The sequence below is a fragment of the Petromyzon marinus genome, assembly GCF_048934315.1.
Source record: "Petromyzon marinus isolate PM22_M1 ecotype Great Lakes invasive population chromosome 68 unlocalized genomic scaffold, UKy_Petmar_22M1.pri1.0 chr68_unloc.2, whole genome shotgun sequence".
NCBI classification, from domain to species: domain Eukaryota; kingdom Metazoa; phylum Chordata; class Hyperoartia; order Petromyzontiformes; family Petromyzontidae; genus Petromyzon; species Petromyzon marinus.
The window spans coordinates 15,001-30,570 of NW_027422598.1; the positions used below are offsets into that span (position 1 = coordinate 15,001).

General features: G+C 50.9%; 1 protein-coding gene and 1 long non-coding RNA gene across 3 annotated transcripts in view; both read right to left on the reverse strand.

The window, feature by feature from the left end:
* The window catches only part of LOC116956913 (uncharacterized), a gene marked incomplete at its 3' end in the record, with an annotated part of 103,729 nt that overhangs the window by 13,884 nt on the left and 74,275 nt on the right, over nt 1-15,570 (reverse strand). The window contains exon 20 of the mRNA XM_076058234.1: nt 11,153-11,266. Coding sequence (XP_075914349.1) covers nt 11,153-11,266 — 114 coding nt within the window. The remainder of the gene's footprint in view (nt 1-11,152; nt 11,267-15,570) is intronic.
* LOC142908058 (uncharacterized) lies at nt 4,400-10,505 on the reverse strand. Of its 2 annotated transcripts, none has more exons than XR_012931563.1 (3): nt 10,442-10,505; nt 6,388-6,525; nt 4,400-4,481 (listed from the first exon to the last, which is right to left on the reverse strand). It is a non-coding gene; the product is annotated as an uncharacterized LOC142908058 (long non-coding RNA). The 2 variants fall into 2 exon arrangements; XR_012931562.1 differs by lacking the exon at nt 10,442-10,505 and adding an exon at nt 10,224-10,287.

Genomic DNA, 15,570 nt, shown 5'->3' on the forward strand with positions numbered 1-15,570 from the left:
TGGTAGTGGTGGTAGTAGTGGTGTGTGTAGCAGTAGTGGATAGTAGTAGTAGTGGTGTGTGTAGTAGTAGTAGTGGTGTATAGTAGTGGTGTATAGTAGTAGTAGTGGTGGTAGTGGTGTGTGTAGTGGTGTATAGTAGTGGTGTGTAGTGGTAGTGGTGGTAGTGATGGTGGTAGTAGTGGTAGTGGTGGTGGTGGTAGTGATGGTGGTAGTAGTGGTAGTGGTGGTAGTGGTGGTGTGTAGTGGTGTATAGTGGTGGTAGTGGTAGTGGTGTGTAGTGGTAGTGGTGGTGTATAGTAGTGGTAGTGGTGGTGTATAGTGGTGGTAGTGGTAGTGGTGTGTAGTGGTAGTGGTGGTGTATAGTAGTGGTAGTGGTGGTGGTAGTGGTGTGTAGTGGTGTGTAGTGGTGGTAGTAGTAGTGGTGTATAGTAGTGGTAGTAGTGGTGTATAGTAGTGGTAGTAGTGGTGTGTAGTAGTAGTGGTGTATAGTAGTGGTGTGTAGTGGTAGTGGTGTATAGTGGTAGTGGTGTATAGTAGTAGTGGTGGTAGTGGTGTATAGTGGTGTATAGTAGTGGTGGTAGTAGTAGTAGTGGTGGTGTGTAGTGGTGGTGTGTAGTGGTGGTGGTGTGTGTGGTGGTGGTGGTGCGTGTGGTGGTGTGTGTGGTGTGTTGTGGTGGTGTGTGGTGGTGTGTAGTGGTGTTTGGTGGTGGTGTAGTGGTGGTGGTGTGTGGGTGTGTGTGTCTGTGTGTCTATGTATGACTATGTGTGTATATCTGTGTGTGTGTATAACTGTGTGTGTGTATGACTGTGTGTGTGTGTGTCTGTGACTGTGTGTGTCTGTGACTGTGTGTGTCTGTGACTGTGTATAACTGTGTGTGTGTGACTGTGTGTGTGTGTCTGTGACTGTGTGTGTCTGTGACTGTGTGTGTGTATAACTGTGTGTGTGTGTGTGACTGTGTGTGTGTATGACTGTGTGTGTGTGTGTGTCTGTGACTGTGTGTGTCTGTGACTGTGTGTGTGTATAACTGTGTGTGTGTGACTGTGTGTGTGTATGACTGTGTGTGTGTGTGTGTCTGTGACTGTGTGTGTCTGTGACTGTGTGTGTGTATAACTGTGTGTGTGTGACTGTGTGTGTGTATGACTGTGTGTGTGTGTGTGTCTGTGACTGTGTGTGTCTGTGACTGTGTGTGTGTATAACTGTGTGTGTGTGACTGTGTGTGTGTATGACTGTGTGTGTGTGTGTGTCTGTGACTGTGTGTGTCTGTGACTGTGTGTGTGTATAACTGTGTGTGTGTGACTGTGTGTGTGTATGACTGTGTGTGTGTGTGTGTGTCTGTGACTGTGTGTGTCTGTGACTGTGTGTGTGTATAACTGTGTGTATGACTGTGTGTGTGTGTCTGTGACTGTGTGTGTCTGTGACTGTGTGTGTGTATAACTGTGTGTGTCTGTGTGTGTGTATAACTGTGTGTGTCTGTGTGTGTGTGTGTATAACTGTGTGTGTCTGTGTGTGTGTATAACTGTGTGTGTCTGTGTGTGTGTATAACTGTGTGTGTCTGTGTGTGTGTGTGTATAACTGTGTGTGTCTGTGTGTGTGTATAACTGTGTGTGTCTGTGTGTGTGTGTGTATAACTGTGTGTGTCTGTGACTGTGTGTGTGTATAACTGTGTGTGTCTGTGTGTGTGTGTGTCTGTGACTGTGTGTGTCTGTGACTGTGTGTGTGTATAACTGTGTGTGTGTGTGTGTCTGTGACTGTGTGTGTCTGTGACTGTGTGTGTATGACTGTGTGTGTGTGTGTGTCTGTGACTGTGTGTGTGTATAACTGTGTGTGTGTGACTGTGTGTGTGTATGACTGTGTGTGTGTGTGTGTCTGTGACTGTGTGTGTCTGTGACTGTGTGTGTGTATAACTGTGTGTGTGTGTGTGTCTGTGACTGTGTGTGTCTGTGTGTAACTCACGCAGGTGGTGCAGTGCCACCAGCACGCTGGACATGTATCAGTGTGTGTGTGTGACTGTGTGTGTGTGTATGACTGTGTATGACTGTGTGTGTGTGTATGACTGTGTGTGTGTCTATGTGTGTGTGACTGTGTATGACTGTGTGTGTGTGTGTCTGTGTGTGTGACTGTGTGTGTGTGTGTATGACTGTGTATGTGTGACTGTGTGTGTGTGTGTATGACTGTGTGTGTGTCTATGTGTGTGTGACTGTGTATGACTGTGTGTGTGTGTGTCTGTGTATGACTGTGTGTGTGTGTGTGTCTGTGTGTATGACTGTGTGTGTGTGTCTGTGTGTATGACTGTGTGTGTGTCTGTGTGTATGACTGTGTGTGTATGACTGTGTGTGTGTGACTGTGTATGACTGTGTGTGTGTGACTGTTTGTATGACTGTGTGTGTGTGTGTCTGTGTGTATGACTGTGTGTGTGACTGTGTGTGTGTGACTGTGTGTGTGACTGTGTGTGTGTATGACTGTGTGTGTGCGTTGTATGACTGTGTGTGTGTGTGTGACTGTGTGTGTGTGACTGTGTGTGTGTGACTGTGTGTGTATGACTGTGTGTGTGTGTGTATGACTGTGTGTGTGTATGACTGTGTGTGTGTGTGAGTGTGTATGACTGTGTGTGTGTGTATGACTGTGTGTGTGTATGACTGTGTGTGTGTGTATGACTGTGTGTGTGAGTGTGCATGACTGTGTGTGTGTATGACTGTGTGTGTGAGTGAGTGTGTATGACTGTGTGTGTGTGTGTGTGTATGACTGTGTATGACTGTGTGTGTGTATGACTGTGTGTATGTGTGACTGTGTGTATGAATGTGTGTGACTGTGTGTATGTGTGTGTGTGTCTGTGTGTATGACTGTGTGTGTGTAACTGTGTGTATGACTGTGTGTATGTGTGACTGTGTGTATGAATGTGTGTGACTGTGTGTATGTGTGTGTGTGTCTGTGTGTATGACTGTGTGTGTGTAACTGTGTGTATGACTGTGTGTGTGTGTATGACTGTGTATGACTGTGTGTGTGACTGTGTGTGTATGACTGTGTGTGTGTGTATGTGTGACTGTGTGTGTGTATGTGTGACTGTGTGTGTGTGTGACTGTGTGTATGACTGTGTATGACTGTGTGTATCACTGTGTGTGTGTGACTGTGTGTGTGTATCACTGTGTGTGTGTGTCTGTGTGTGTGTGTCTGTGTGTCACTGTGTGTGTATGACTGTGTATGACTGTGTGTGTATCACTGTGTGTGTGTGTGACTGTGTATGACTGTGTCACTGTGTGTGTATCACTGTGTGTGTGTGACTGTGTGTGTGTGTCTGTGTGTATGTATCACTGTGTGTGTGTGTATCACTGTGTGTGTATCACTGTGTGTGTGTGTATCACTGTGTGTGTGTAACTGTGTGTATGACTGTGTATCACTGTGTGTGTGTGTATGACTGTGTGTGTGTATGACTGTGTGTATCACTGTGTGTGTGTAACTCACCCAGGTGGTGTAGTGCTAGCAGCACGCTGGACATGTACCGCTGTGTGTGTGTGACTGTGTGTGTGTGTGTGACTGTGTGTATCACTGTGTGTGTGTGTGACTGTGTGTATGACTGTGTGTATCACTGTGTGTGTGTAACTCACCCAGGTGGTGTAGTGCTAGCAGCACGCTGGACATGTACCGCTGTGTGTGTGTGACTGTGTGTGTGTGTGTGACTGTGTGTATCACTGTGTGTGTGTGTGACTGTGTGTATGACTGTGTGTATCACTGTGTGTGTGTGTATCACTGTGTGTGTATCACTGTGTGTGTGTATCACTGTGTGTGTGTGTGACTGTGTGTGTGTGTGACTGTGTGTGTGTGTGACTGTGTGTGTATGACTGTGTATGACTGTGTGTGTGTGTAACTCACCCAGGTGGTGTAGTGCCACCAGCACGCTGGACATGTACCGCTGTGTGTGTGTGTGACTGTGTGTGTATCACTGTGTGTGTGTGTATGACTGTGTGTGTGTGTCTGTGTGTAACTCACCCAGGTGGTGTAGTGCCACCAGCACGCTGGACATGTACCGCTGTGTGTGTGTGTGTATCACTGTGTGTGTGTGTGTGACTGTGTGTGTGTGTCTGTGTGTAACTCACCCAGGTGGTGTAGTGCCACCAGCACGCTGGACATGTACCGCTGTGTGTGTGTGTATCACTGTGTATGTGTGTGTGACTGTGTGTGTGTGACTGTGTGTGACTGTGTATGACTGTAACTCACCCAGGTGGTGTAGTGCTAGCAGCACGCTGGACATGTACCGCTGCCTCAGCTGTGTCAGCGCTGAGTGAGCCCTCTGGCCCAGGGTCACACCTCCACCCACACCTCCACCCACACCTCCACCCACACCTCCACCCACGCCTCCACCCACACCTCCACCCACACCTCCACCCACACCTCCACCCACACCTCCACCCACACCTCCACCCACACCTCCAGCTGCTGCTGCTATGCGCAAACGACGGCGGACACAGAGACCTCGCCACACCGCCTGGGGGGGAGGGGAGCAGGGAGAGGTGGGATGACAGTGATCACTCACTCAGTCACTCACTCAGTCACTCACTTACACACTCAGTCACTCAGTTACTCACTCAGTCAGTCACTCAGTCACTCACACACTCAGTCACTCACTCACCTACTTACTCAGTCACTCACACACTCACTCAGTCACTCACACAGTCACCTACTTACACACTCAGTCACTCAGTCAGTCACACACTCACCTACTCACACACTCACTCAGTCACTCACCTACTCACTTACACACTCAGTCACTCACTCAGTCACCTACTCACTCACCACTCACTCACACACTCAGTCACTCAGTCACACACTCAGTCACACAGTCACTCACTCAGTCACCTACTCACTCACCACTCACTCACTTACACACTCAGTCACTCAGTCACTCAGTTACTCAGTCACTCACTCAGTCACTCAGTCAGTCACACACTCACCTACTCACCTACTCACACACTCACTCAGTCACTCACCTACTCACTTACACACTCAGTCACTCACTCAGTCACCTACTCACTCACCACTCACTCACTTACACACTCAGTCACTCACTCACTCAGTCACACACTCAGTCACACAGTCACTCACTCAGTCACCTACTCACTCACCACTCACTCACTTACACACTCAGTCACTCAGTCACTCACTCAGTCAGTCACTCAGTCAGTCACACACTCACCGACTCACCTACTCACACACTCACTCAGTCACTCACCTACTCACTTACACACTCAGTCACTCACTCAGTCACCTACTCACTCACCACTCACTCACTTACACACTCAGTCACTCACTCACTCAGTCACACACTCAGTCACACAGTCACTCACTCAGTCACCTACTCACTCACCACTCACTCACTTACACACTCAGTCACTCAGTCACTCAGTTACTCAGTCACTCACTCAGTCAGTCACACACTCACCTACTCACCTACTCACACACTCACTCAGTCACTCACCTACTCACACAGTCACTCACTCAGTCACCTACTCACTCAGTCACTCACTTACACACTCAGTCACTCACTTACTTACACACTCAGTCACTCAGTCAGTCACACACTCACCTACTCACCTACTCACACTCACTCACTCAGTCACTCACCTACTCACTTACACACTCAGTCACTCACCTACTCACACAGTCACTCACTCAGTCACCTACTCACTCAGTCACTCACTTACACACTCAGTCACTCACTCACTCAGTCACTCACTCAGTCACACACTCACCTACTCACACACTCACTCACTCACACACTCAGTCACTCAGTCACTCACACTCACTCACTCACACACTCAGTCACTCACCTACTCACACACTCAGTCAGTCACTCAGTCACTCACACACTCACTCAGTCACTCACTCAGTCACTCACTCAGTCACACACTCACTCACTCACACAGTCACTCACTCAGTCACTTACACACTCACTCAGTCACACACTCACTCACTTACACACTCACTCACCTACTCACACACTTACAGTCACTCACTCACCTACTCACACACTCACTCACTTACACACTCAGTCAGTCACACACTCACTCACTCAGTCACTCAGTCACTTACTCCCTCACTCACCTACTCACACACTCACTCACTCAGTCACTCACTCACTCAGTCACACACTCACTCAGTCACTCACTCACTTACACACTCACTCAGTCACTCACTCACTTACACACTCAGTCACTCACCTACTCACACACTCACTCACACACACACTCACTTACACACTCACTTAGTCACTCACCCACCCACCCACTCACCCACCCACCCACCCACCACCCCACCCACTCACTCACCCACCCACCCACCCACCCACCCACCCACCCACCCACCACCCACCCACCCACCACCCACCCACCCACCTGGATGCACACAGCGGCTGTCCTGAGTGTGGCCCACCGCCTCCGTGCCGCGTGTCCTCGCACCATCGCCTGGATCAGAGTGGCCGCCTGCGTGTGGCGCCGGTGCCGCACGACGGACAAGCACCGTCGCCACCATCGCTGCGGGAGAGAGACGCGGGGAGCGCGAGTCCTCATTCGTGTCTATGTGTTGTGTCTATGTGTGTGTCTATGTGTGTGTCTGTGTGTGTCTGTGTGTGTCTGTGTGTGTAACTGTGTGTGTGTCTATGTGTGTGTGTCTATGTGTCTATGTGTGTGTGTCTGTGTCTATGTGTGTGTGTCTATGTGTGTGTGTCTATGTGTGTCCTCATTTGTGTCTATGTGTGTGTGTGTCTATGTGTGTCCTCATTTGTGTCTATGTGTGTGTGTCTGTGTGTCTAACTGTGTGTGTCTGTGTGTGTCTAACTGTGTGTGTCTATGTGTGTGTGTCTATGTGTGTCTGTGTGTGTCTATGTGTGTGTGTCTATGTGTGTGTGTCTGTGTGTGTCCTCATTCGTGTCTATGTGTTGTGTCTATGTGTCTAACTGTGTGTGTCTGTGTGTGTCTAACTGTGTGTGTCTATGTGTGTGTGTCTATGTGTGTGTGTCTATGTGTGTGTCTATGTGTGTGTCTATGTGTGTGTCTGTGTGTGTGTCTAACTGTGTGTGTGTCTATGTGTCTATGTGTGTGTGTCTGTGTGTCTATGTGTGTGTCTGTGTGTGTGTCTAACTGTGTGTGTGTCTATGTGTCTATGTGTGTGTGTCTGTGTGTCTATGTGTGTGTCTGTGTGTGTGTCTAACTGTGTGTGTGTCTATGTGTGTGTCTATGTGTTGTGTCTATGTGTCTATGTGTGTGTCTATGTGTGTGTCTAACTGTGTGTGTGTCTGTGTGTGTGTCTAACTGTGTGTGTGTGTGTGTCCTCATTTGTGTCTATGTGTGTGTGTCTATGTGTGTCCTCATTTGTGTCTATGTGTGTGTGTCTATGTGTGTCCTCATTTGTGTCTATGTGTGTGTGTCTATGTGTGTCTAACTGTCTGTGTGTGTGTGTCGAACTGTGTGTGTCTGTGTGTGTGTCTATGTGTGTGTGTGTGTGTCTGTGTGTGTCTGTGTGTCTGTGTGTCTGTGTGTCTGTGTGTGTGTGTGTCTGTGTGTGTGTCTGTGTGTGTGCGTGTGTCTATGTGTGTGTGCGTGTGTGTGTGTCTGTGTGTGTGTCTGTGTGTGTGCGTGTGTCTATGTGTGTGTGTCTGTGTGTGTGTCTAACTGTGTGTGTGTCTATGTGTGTCCTCATTTGTGTCTATGTGTGTGTCTATGTGTGTCCTCATTTGTGTCTATGTGTGTGTGTCTATGTGTGTGTGTGTCTAACTGTCTGTGTGTGTGTGTCTAACTGTGTGTGTCTGTGTGTGTGTCTATGTGTGTGTCTAACTGTGTCTGTGTGTGTCTGTGTGTGTCTGTGTGTGTCTGTGTGTCTGTGTGTGTGTGTGTGTGTCTGTGTGTGTGTCTAACTGTCTGTGTGTGTGTCTGTGTGTGTGTCTAACTGTCTGTGTGTGTGTCTAACTGTCTGTGTGTGTGTCTAACTGTCTGTGTGTGTGTCTAACTGTCTGTGTGTGTGTGTGTGTCTAACTGTCTGTGTGTGTAACTGTGTGTGTGTAACTGTGTGTGTGTGTAACTGTGTGTGTGTGTCTATGTGTGTCTATGACCTGATCAAGTCCTATGATACCATCAGTAGACCTGGGCTCTGGGTCGTTCTTCGTGCTTTTGGAGTACCTGACCCTCTGCTCACGATCATTAAGGACCTTCATGATGGTGAGCGGGCCCGGGTAAAACTACGTGGCCGGGAGTCAGAGCCATTCCCTGTACACCTTGGGGTGCGACAGGGATGTCCTCTGGCTCCCACATTATTTAACATCTATTTTGACCACGTAGTTCGTGAAGCCTTCAATAGCTGTACCGGGGGAATCTCCATATGGTACAGATATAATGGGAGGCTAATCGATGCCAGGGTGCGGTCAAGGGATGGCTCCCTATTGCTCAACCACGTTATGTATGCTGATAACTTTGTAATAGCTGCTCAGTCAGAGGAGGAGTTGGAGACGCTGCTGCTGAGACTGGAGCGTGCCACTAAGAGGTGGGGCCTTACCATCAGCCCCACCAAAACTAAGCACCTGCCTGGGTATTTTGTACCATCGGACACTCCACCCCCACAACTCCCAATCGGTGATGGGGCAGTTGTGGAGACAGTGGAGAGTTTCCCATACCTGGGCAGTGTGCTTATGACCGGCTCCAGTTTAACAGCAGAGGTCTCACTCCGAATCAGTCGAGCGTCAATATCTTTTCATCGGTTGCGTAACGCTGTGTGGAAGCTACCTGGTCTGTCGCTCCGCACTAAGCTTCAGGTCTTCTCGGCCACGGTCATTCCCTCCCTTCTCTACGCTTGCGAAACGTGGACCCCCCTAATGGAACATCTTCGCCGGTTAGAAACATTTAGGCTGGCCTGCCTACGATCCATCCTTGGTTTAACCAGACTGGATTGTGTGAGGAGCTCACAAATCCTTGAAAGATCTGGGCAGGGTCCCATCGGTGAGCTCCTCCGGCAGGCAAGGCTGCGATGGCTGGGTCATGTAGCCTGCATGCCCAGCCACCGCATGCCGAAACAGCTTTTGTTTGGCCGGATTGAGGGGGCTAAGCGGGCGCGGCACGGGCTGGAGAAGAGATGGAGTGATGTAGTACAGGAGGACGTGGAGCTGAGTGGACTTGCCGATGACTGGTACCAGCGGTGTCAAGATCGGCCTCTGTGGAGGAGGCTCGTGAAGGACGCTGCTACTGGGCAGTTGGAGGCAGTCGCCCTCCAACAACAACGGAGGGCGGAGGAGCGATGCTCACAACAGCGAGCGGAGCGCCGGGTGGCTAAAGCACAGCAGGTTGGCACAGTAGGGGGCACAGGTGGTGCATCAGCCAGTCATCTCAGTCAGTCGACCCGTGGCACCTGGGTCTGCCCCGTGACCTCCATGCCAGCGGGCGTTCGACACTTCACGTGGCCTCAGGGTGCACATAGCCTGGCACAAGCGTCGTGGTGACGTCACCGCCACTTAGTGGCGAATGGCGGTTGTTGTTGTTGTGTCTATGTGTGTGTGTGTCTATGTGTGTGTGTCTGTGTGTGTCTGTGTGTTTCTACGTATGTCCTTATGTGTGTGTGTGTGTCTATCTCTACATAGACACACACACACACATAGACATACAGACACAGAGACACAGAGAGATAGACACCCATCCACTTACCCACCACACCACCCACCCACCATCACCACCACCACCACCACCACCCACCACCACCCACCCACCCCCTCACCCACCCACCACCACCACCCACCCATCCCCTCACCCACCCACCCCCTCACCCACCCACCACCACCACCACCACCACCCACCCATCCTCTCACTCACTCACCCACCCACTAACCTACCCCCTCACCCACCCACCACCACCACCACCCACCCACCCCCTCACCCACCCACCACCACCACCACCCACCCACCCCCTAAACCACCACACCGCCCACCACCTCACCCACCCACCACTCCCTCACCCCCCCACCCCCACCCACCCACCCCTTCACCCACCCCCTCACCCACCCACCCACCCACCCCTTCACCCACCCACCACTCCCCCACCCACTACTCCCTCACCCACCCCCACCCACCCCCTCACCCACCCACCCCCCACCCCCACCCACCCCCTCACCCCCCACCCCTCCCCCACCCCCCACCCACCCCCACCTCCACCCACCCCCCACCCCCACCCCCCACCCCCCACCTCCACCCACCTGTATGGTGACGATGTGTGGCAGGCTCTGCGAGGCTGTGACTAGGGAGCGGTGCTCCCTCACCCACCCACCCCCCACCTCCACCCACCCCCTCACCCCCCACCCCTCCCCCACCCCCCACCCACCCACACCCACCCCCCACCCCCCACCCACCCCCACCCACCCCCCACCCACCCCCACCCACCCCCCACCCACCCCCACCCCCCACCCCCACCCACCTGTATGGTGACGACGTGTGGCAGGCTCTGCGAGGCTGTGACTAGGGAGCGGTGCTCCCTCACCCTCCCCCACCCCCCACCCACCCCCCACCCCCACCCACCCCCTCACCCCCCACCCCTCCCCCACCCCCCACCCACCCCCACCTCCACCCACCCCCCACCCCCACCCACCCACCCCCCACCCCCACCCACCTGTATGGTGACGATGTGTGGCAGGCTCTGCGAGGCTGTGACTAGGGAGCGGTGCTCCCTCACCCACCCCCCACCCCCCACCCACCCCCACCCCCCACCCCCCACCCACCCCCACCCACCCCCACCCCCCACCCCCCACCCACCTCCACCCACCTGTATGGTGACGATGTGTGGCAGGCTCTGCGAGGCTGTGACTAGGGAGCGGTGCTCCCTCACCCACCCCCTCACCCACCCACCCCCCACCCCCCACCCACCCACCTGTATGGTGACGACGTGTGGCAGGCTCTGCGAGGCTGTGACTAGGGAGCGGTGCTCCCTCACCCACCCCCCACCCCCCACCCCCCACCCCCCACCCACCTCCACCCACCTGTATGGTGACGATGTGTGGCAGGCTCTGCGAGGCTGTGACTAGGGAGCGGTGCTCCCTCACCCACCCCCTCACCCCCCACCCCCCACCCCCACCCACCCCCACCCCCCACCCACCCCCCACCCCCACCCACCCCCCACCCACCCACCCACCTGTATGGTGACGATGTGTGGCAGGCTCTGCGAGGCTGTGACTAGGGAGCGGTGCTCCCTCACCGCCCTCTGGATGACCAAGACGCAGCAGCGGACACTCACATCACGAAGCAGCTGATGGTGGTGGTGGTGGTGGTGGACACGGGTGGGGGGAGAGTGGGTGGGGGGGGGAGAGTGGGTGGGTGAGTGGGTGGGGGGAGAGTGGGTGGGTGAGTGGGTGAGTGGGTAGTTGGGTGGGTGGGTGATAGGTGAGTGGGTGAGTGAGTGAGTGGGTGAGTGGTGGGTGGGTGAGTGGGTGGGTGAGTGAGTGAGTGAGTGGGTGAGTGGTGGGTGGGTGAGTGGGTGAGTGGGTGGGTGAGTGAGTGAGTGGATGAGTGAGTGTGTGGGTGGGTGAGTGGTAGGTGAGTGAGTGGGTGAGTGGGTGGGTGAGTGAGTGAGTGGGTGAGTGGTGGGTGGGTGAGTGGGTGAGTGAGTGGGTGAGTGGGTGGGTGAGTGAGTGAGTGGGTGAGTGAGTGAGTGAGTGGGTGGGTGGGTGAGTGGTTGGGTGAGTGGGTGGGTGAGTGGGTGAGTGAGTGAGTGGGTGAGTGGGTGAGTGAGTGAGTGGGTGGGTGGGTGAGTGGGTGAGTGGGTGAGTGAGTGGGTGGGTGAGTGGTAGGTGGGTGAGTGGGTGGGTGAGTGAGTGAGTGAGTGGGTGAGTGGTGGGTGGGTGAGTGGGTGGGTGAGTGGGTGGGTGAGTGAGTGGGTGAGTGAGTGTGTGGTAGGTGAGTGAGTGGGTGAGTGAGTGGGTGAGTGAGTGAGTGGGTGAGTGAGTGTGTGGTAGGTGAGTGAGTGGGTGAGTGAGTGGGTGAGTGAGTGAGTGGGTGAGTGAGTGGGTGAGTGAGTGAGTGGGTGAGTGGTGGGTGAGTGGGTGAGTGGGGAGGCCCAGGAGCGGTTCAGATAATCGTCACCGGTGGTGGCCGTGAGCGGGAATCGAACTCGGGTCGTCGGGTTCGTAGCGCGGAGTAACGCTAACCACTAAAATGCGTTACGCTTACACACGCACACATAGACACACACAGACACACACATAGACACACACACAGACACACACATACAGACACACACATACAGACACACACATACAGACACACACATACAGACACACACATACAGACACACACAGACACACACACAGACACACACACAGACACACACACAGACACACACACACAGACACACACACACAGACACACACACACAGACACACACACACAGACACACACATACAGACACACACATACAGACACACACATACAGACACACACATACAGACACACACATACAGACACACACATACAGACACACACATACAGACACATACAGACACACACATACAGACACACACAGACACACACATACAGACACACACAGACACACACACAGACACACACACAGACACACACACACAGACACACACACACAGACACACACACACAGACACACACACACAGACACACACACAGACAGACACACACACAGACACACACACAGACAGACACATACACACACACACACACAGACACACACAGACACACACAGACACACACACACAGACACACTCAGACACACACACACAGACACACACAGATACACACACACAGACACACACACACAGACGCACACAGATACACACACACAGATACACACACACACACACACAGACACACACACAGACACACACATACACACATACAGACACACACACACACACAGATACATACACACACACAGACACACACATATACAAACACACACACAGACATACAGACACACACACAGACACATACAGACACACACACAGACACACACAGATACACACACACAGACACACACAGATACACACACACAGACACACACAGATACACACACACAGACACACACAGATACACACACATACATACAGACACACACACACAGATACACACACACAGACACACACACACAGACACACACACACATACTACTACTATAGGGTCGGTAGATACTACTATAGGGTCGGTAGATACTACTACTGTAGGGTCGGTAGATACTAATACTATAGGGTCGGTAGGTACTACTACTATAGGGTCGGTAGATACTATTACTATAGGGTCGGTAGATACTATTATCATAGCGCTTAGATACTACTACTATAGGGTCGGTAGATACTACTACTATAGGGTCTGTAGATACTACTACTATAGGGTCTGTAGATACTACTACTATAGGGTCTGTAGATACTACTACTATAGGGCCCGTAGATACTACTACTATAGGGTCTGTAGATACTACTACTATAGGGTCGGAAGATACTACTACTATAGGGTCGGTAGATACTACTACTATAGGGTCTGTAGATACTACTACTATAGGGTCTGTAGATACTACTACTATAGGGTCGGTAGATACTATTACTATAAGGTCGGTAGATACTACTACTATAGGGTCGGTAGATACTACTACTATAGGGTCGGTAGATACTAATATCATAGCGCTTAGATACTACTATAGGGTCGTTAGATACTACTCTAATAGGGTCTGTAGATACTACTACTATAGGGTCTGTAGATACTACTACTATAGGGTCTGTAGATACTACTACTATAGGGTCGGTAGATACTACTACTATAGGGCCGGTAGATACTACTACTATAGGGTCTGTAGATACTACTACTATAGGGTCTGTAGATACTATTACTATAAGGTCGGTAGATACTACTACTATAGGGTCGGTAGATACTACTATAGGGCCGGTAGATACTACTACTATAGCGTCTGTAGATACTACTACTATAGGGTCTGTAGATACTATTACTATAAGGTCGGTAGATACTACTACTATAGGGTCGGTAGATACTACTACTATAGGGTCGGTAGATACTACTATAGGGTCGGTAGATACTACTACTATAGGGTCGGTAGATACTACTACTATAGGGTCGGTAGATACTACTACTATAGGGTCGGTAGATACTACTACTACTATAGGGTCGGTAGATACTACTACTATAGGGTCGGTAGATACTACTACTATAGGGTCGGTAGATACTACTACTGTAGGGTCGGTAGATACTACTACTATAGGGTCTGTAGATACTACTACTACTATAGGGTCGGTAGATACTACTACTGTAGGGTCGGTAGATACTACTACTATAGGGTCTGTAGATACTACTACTATAGGGTCGGTAGATACTATTATCATAGCGCTTAGATACTACTACTATAGGGTCGGTAGATACTACTACTATAGGGTCTGTAGATACTACTACTGTAGGGTCGGTAGATACTACTACTGTAGGGTCGGTAGATACTACTACTATAGGGTCGGTAGATACTACTACTATAGGGTCTGTAGATACTACTACTATAGGGTCAGTAGATACTACTACTATAGGGTCGGTAGATATTACTACTATAGGGTCGGTAGATACTACTACTATAGGGTCTGTAGATACTAATATCATAGCGCTTAGATACTACTACTATAGGGTCGGTAGATACTAATATCATAGCACTTAGATACTACTATAGGGTCGGTAGATACTATTACTATAGGGTCGGTAGATACTACTATAGGGTCGGTAGATACTAATATCAGCGCTTAGATACTATTACTATAGGGTCGGTAGATACTAATATCATAGCACTTAGATACTACTATAGGGTCGGTAGATACTATTACTATAGGGTCGGTAGATACTAATACTACAGGGTCGGTAGATACTAATATCATAGCACTTAGATACTACTATAGGGTCGGTAGATACTATTACTATAGGGTCGGTAGATACTAATACTACAGGGTCGGTAGATACTAATATCATAGCACTTAGATACTACTACTATAGGGTCGGTAGATACTAATACTATAGGGTCGGTAGATACTAATATCATAGCGCTTAGATACTATTACTATAGGGTCGGTAGATACTAATACTATAGGGTCGGTAGATACTAATATCATAGCACTTAGATACTACTACTATAGGGTCGGTAGATACTACTACTATAGGGTCGGTAGATACTAATATCATAGCACTTAGATACTAATACTATAGGGTCGGTAGATACTAATATCATAGCGCTTAGATACTACTATAGGGTCTGTAGATACTACTACTATAGGGTCGGTAGATACTAATATCATAGCACTTAGATACTACTATAGGGTCGGTAGATACTACTACTATAGGGTCGGTAGATACCACTACTATAGGGTCGGTAGATACTAATATCATAGCACTTAGATACTATTACTGTAGAGCGGGCAGGGGGATGGTGGTGGGGGTAGCAGTCCAGCCCCAGCCTGCCAAGGCGCCACCTCAGCCGGCTGGGCAATCTAGGCGAGGCCCGGGGCTCTGCACGGGACTAGGCCTCACCACGGCACTCTGTGAAGT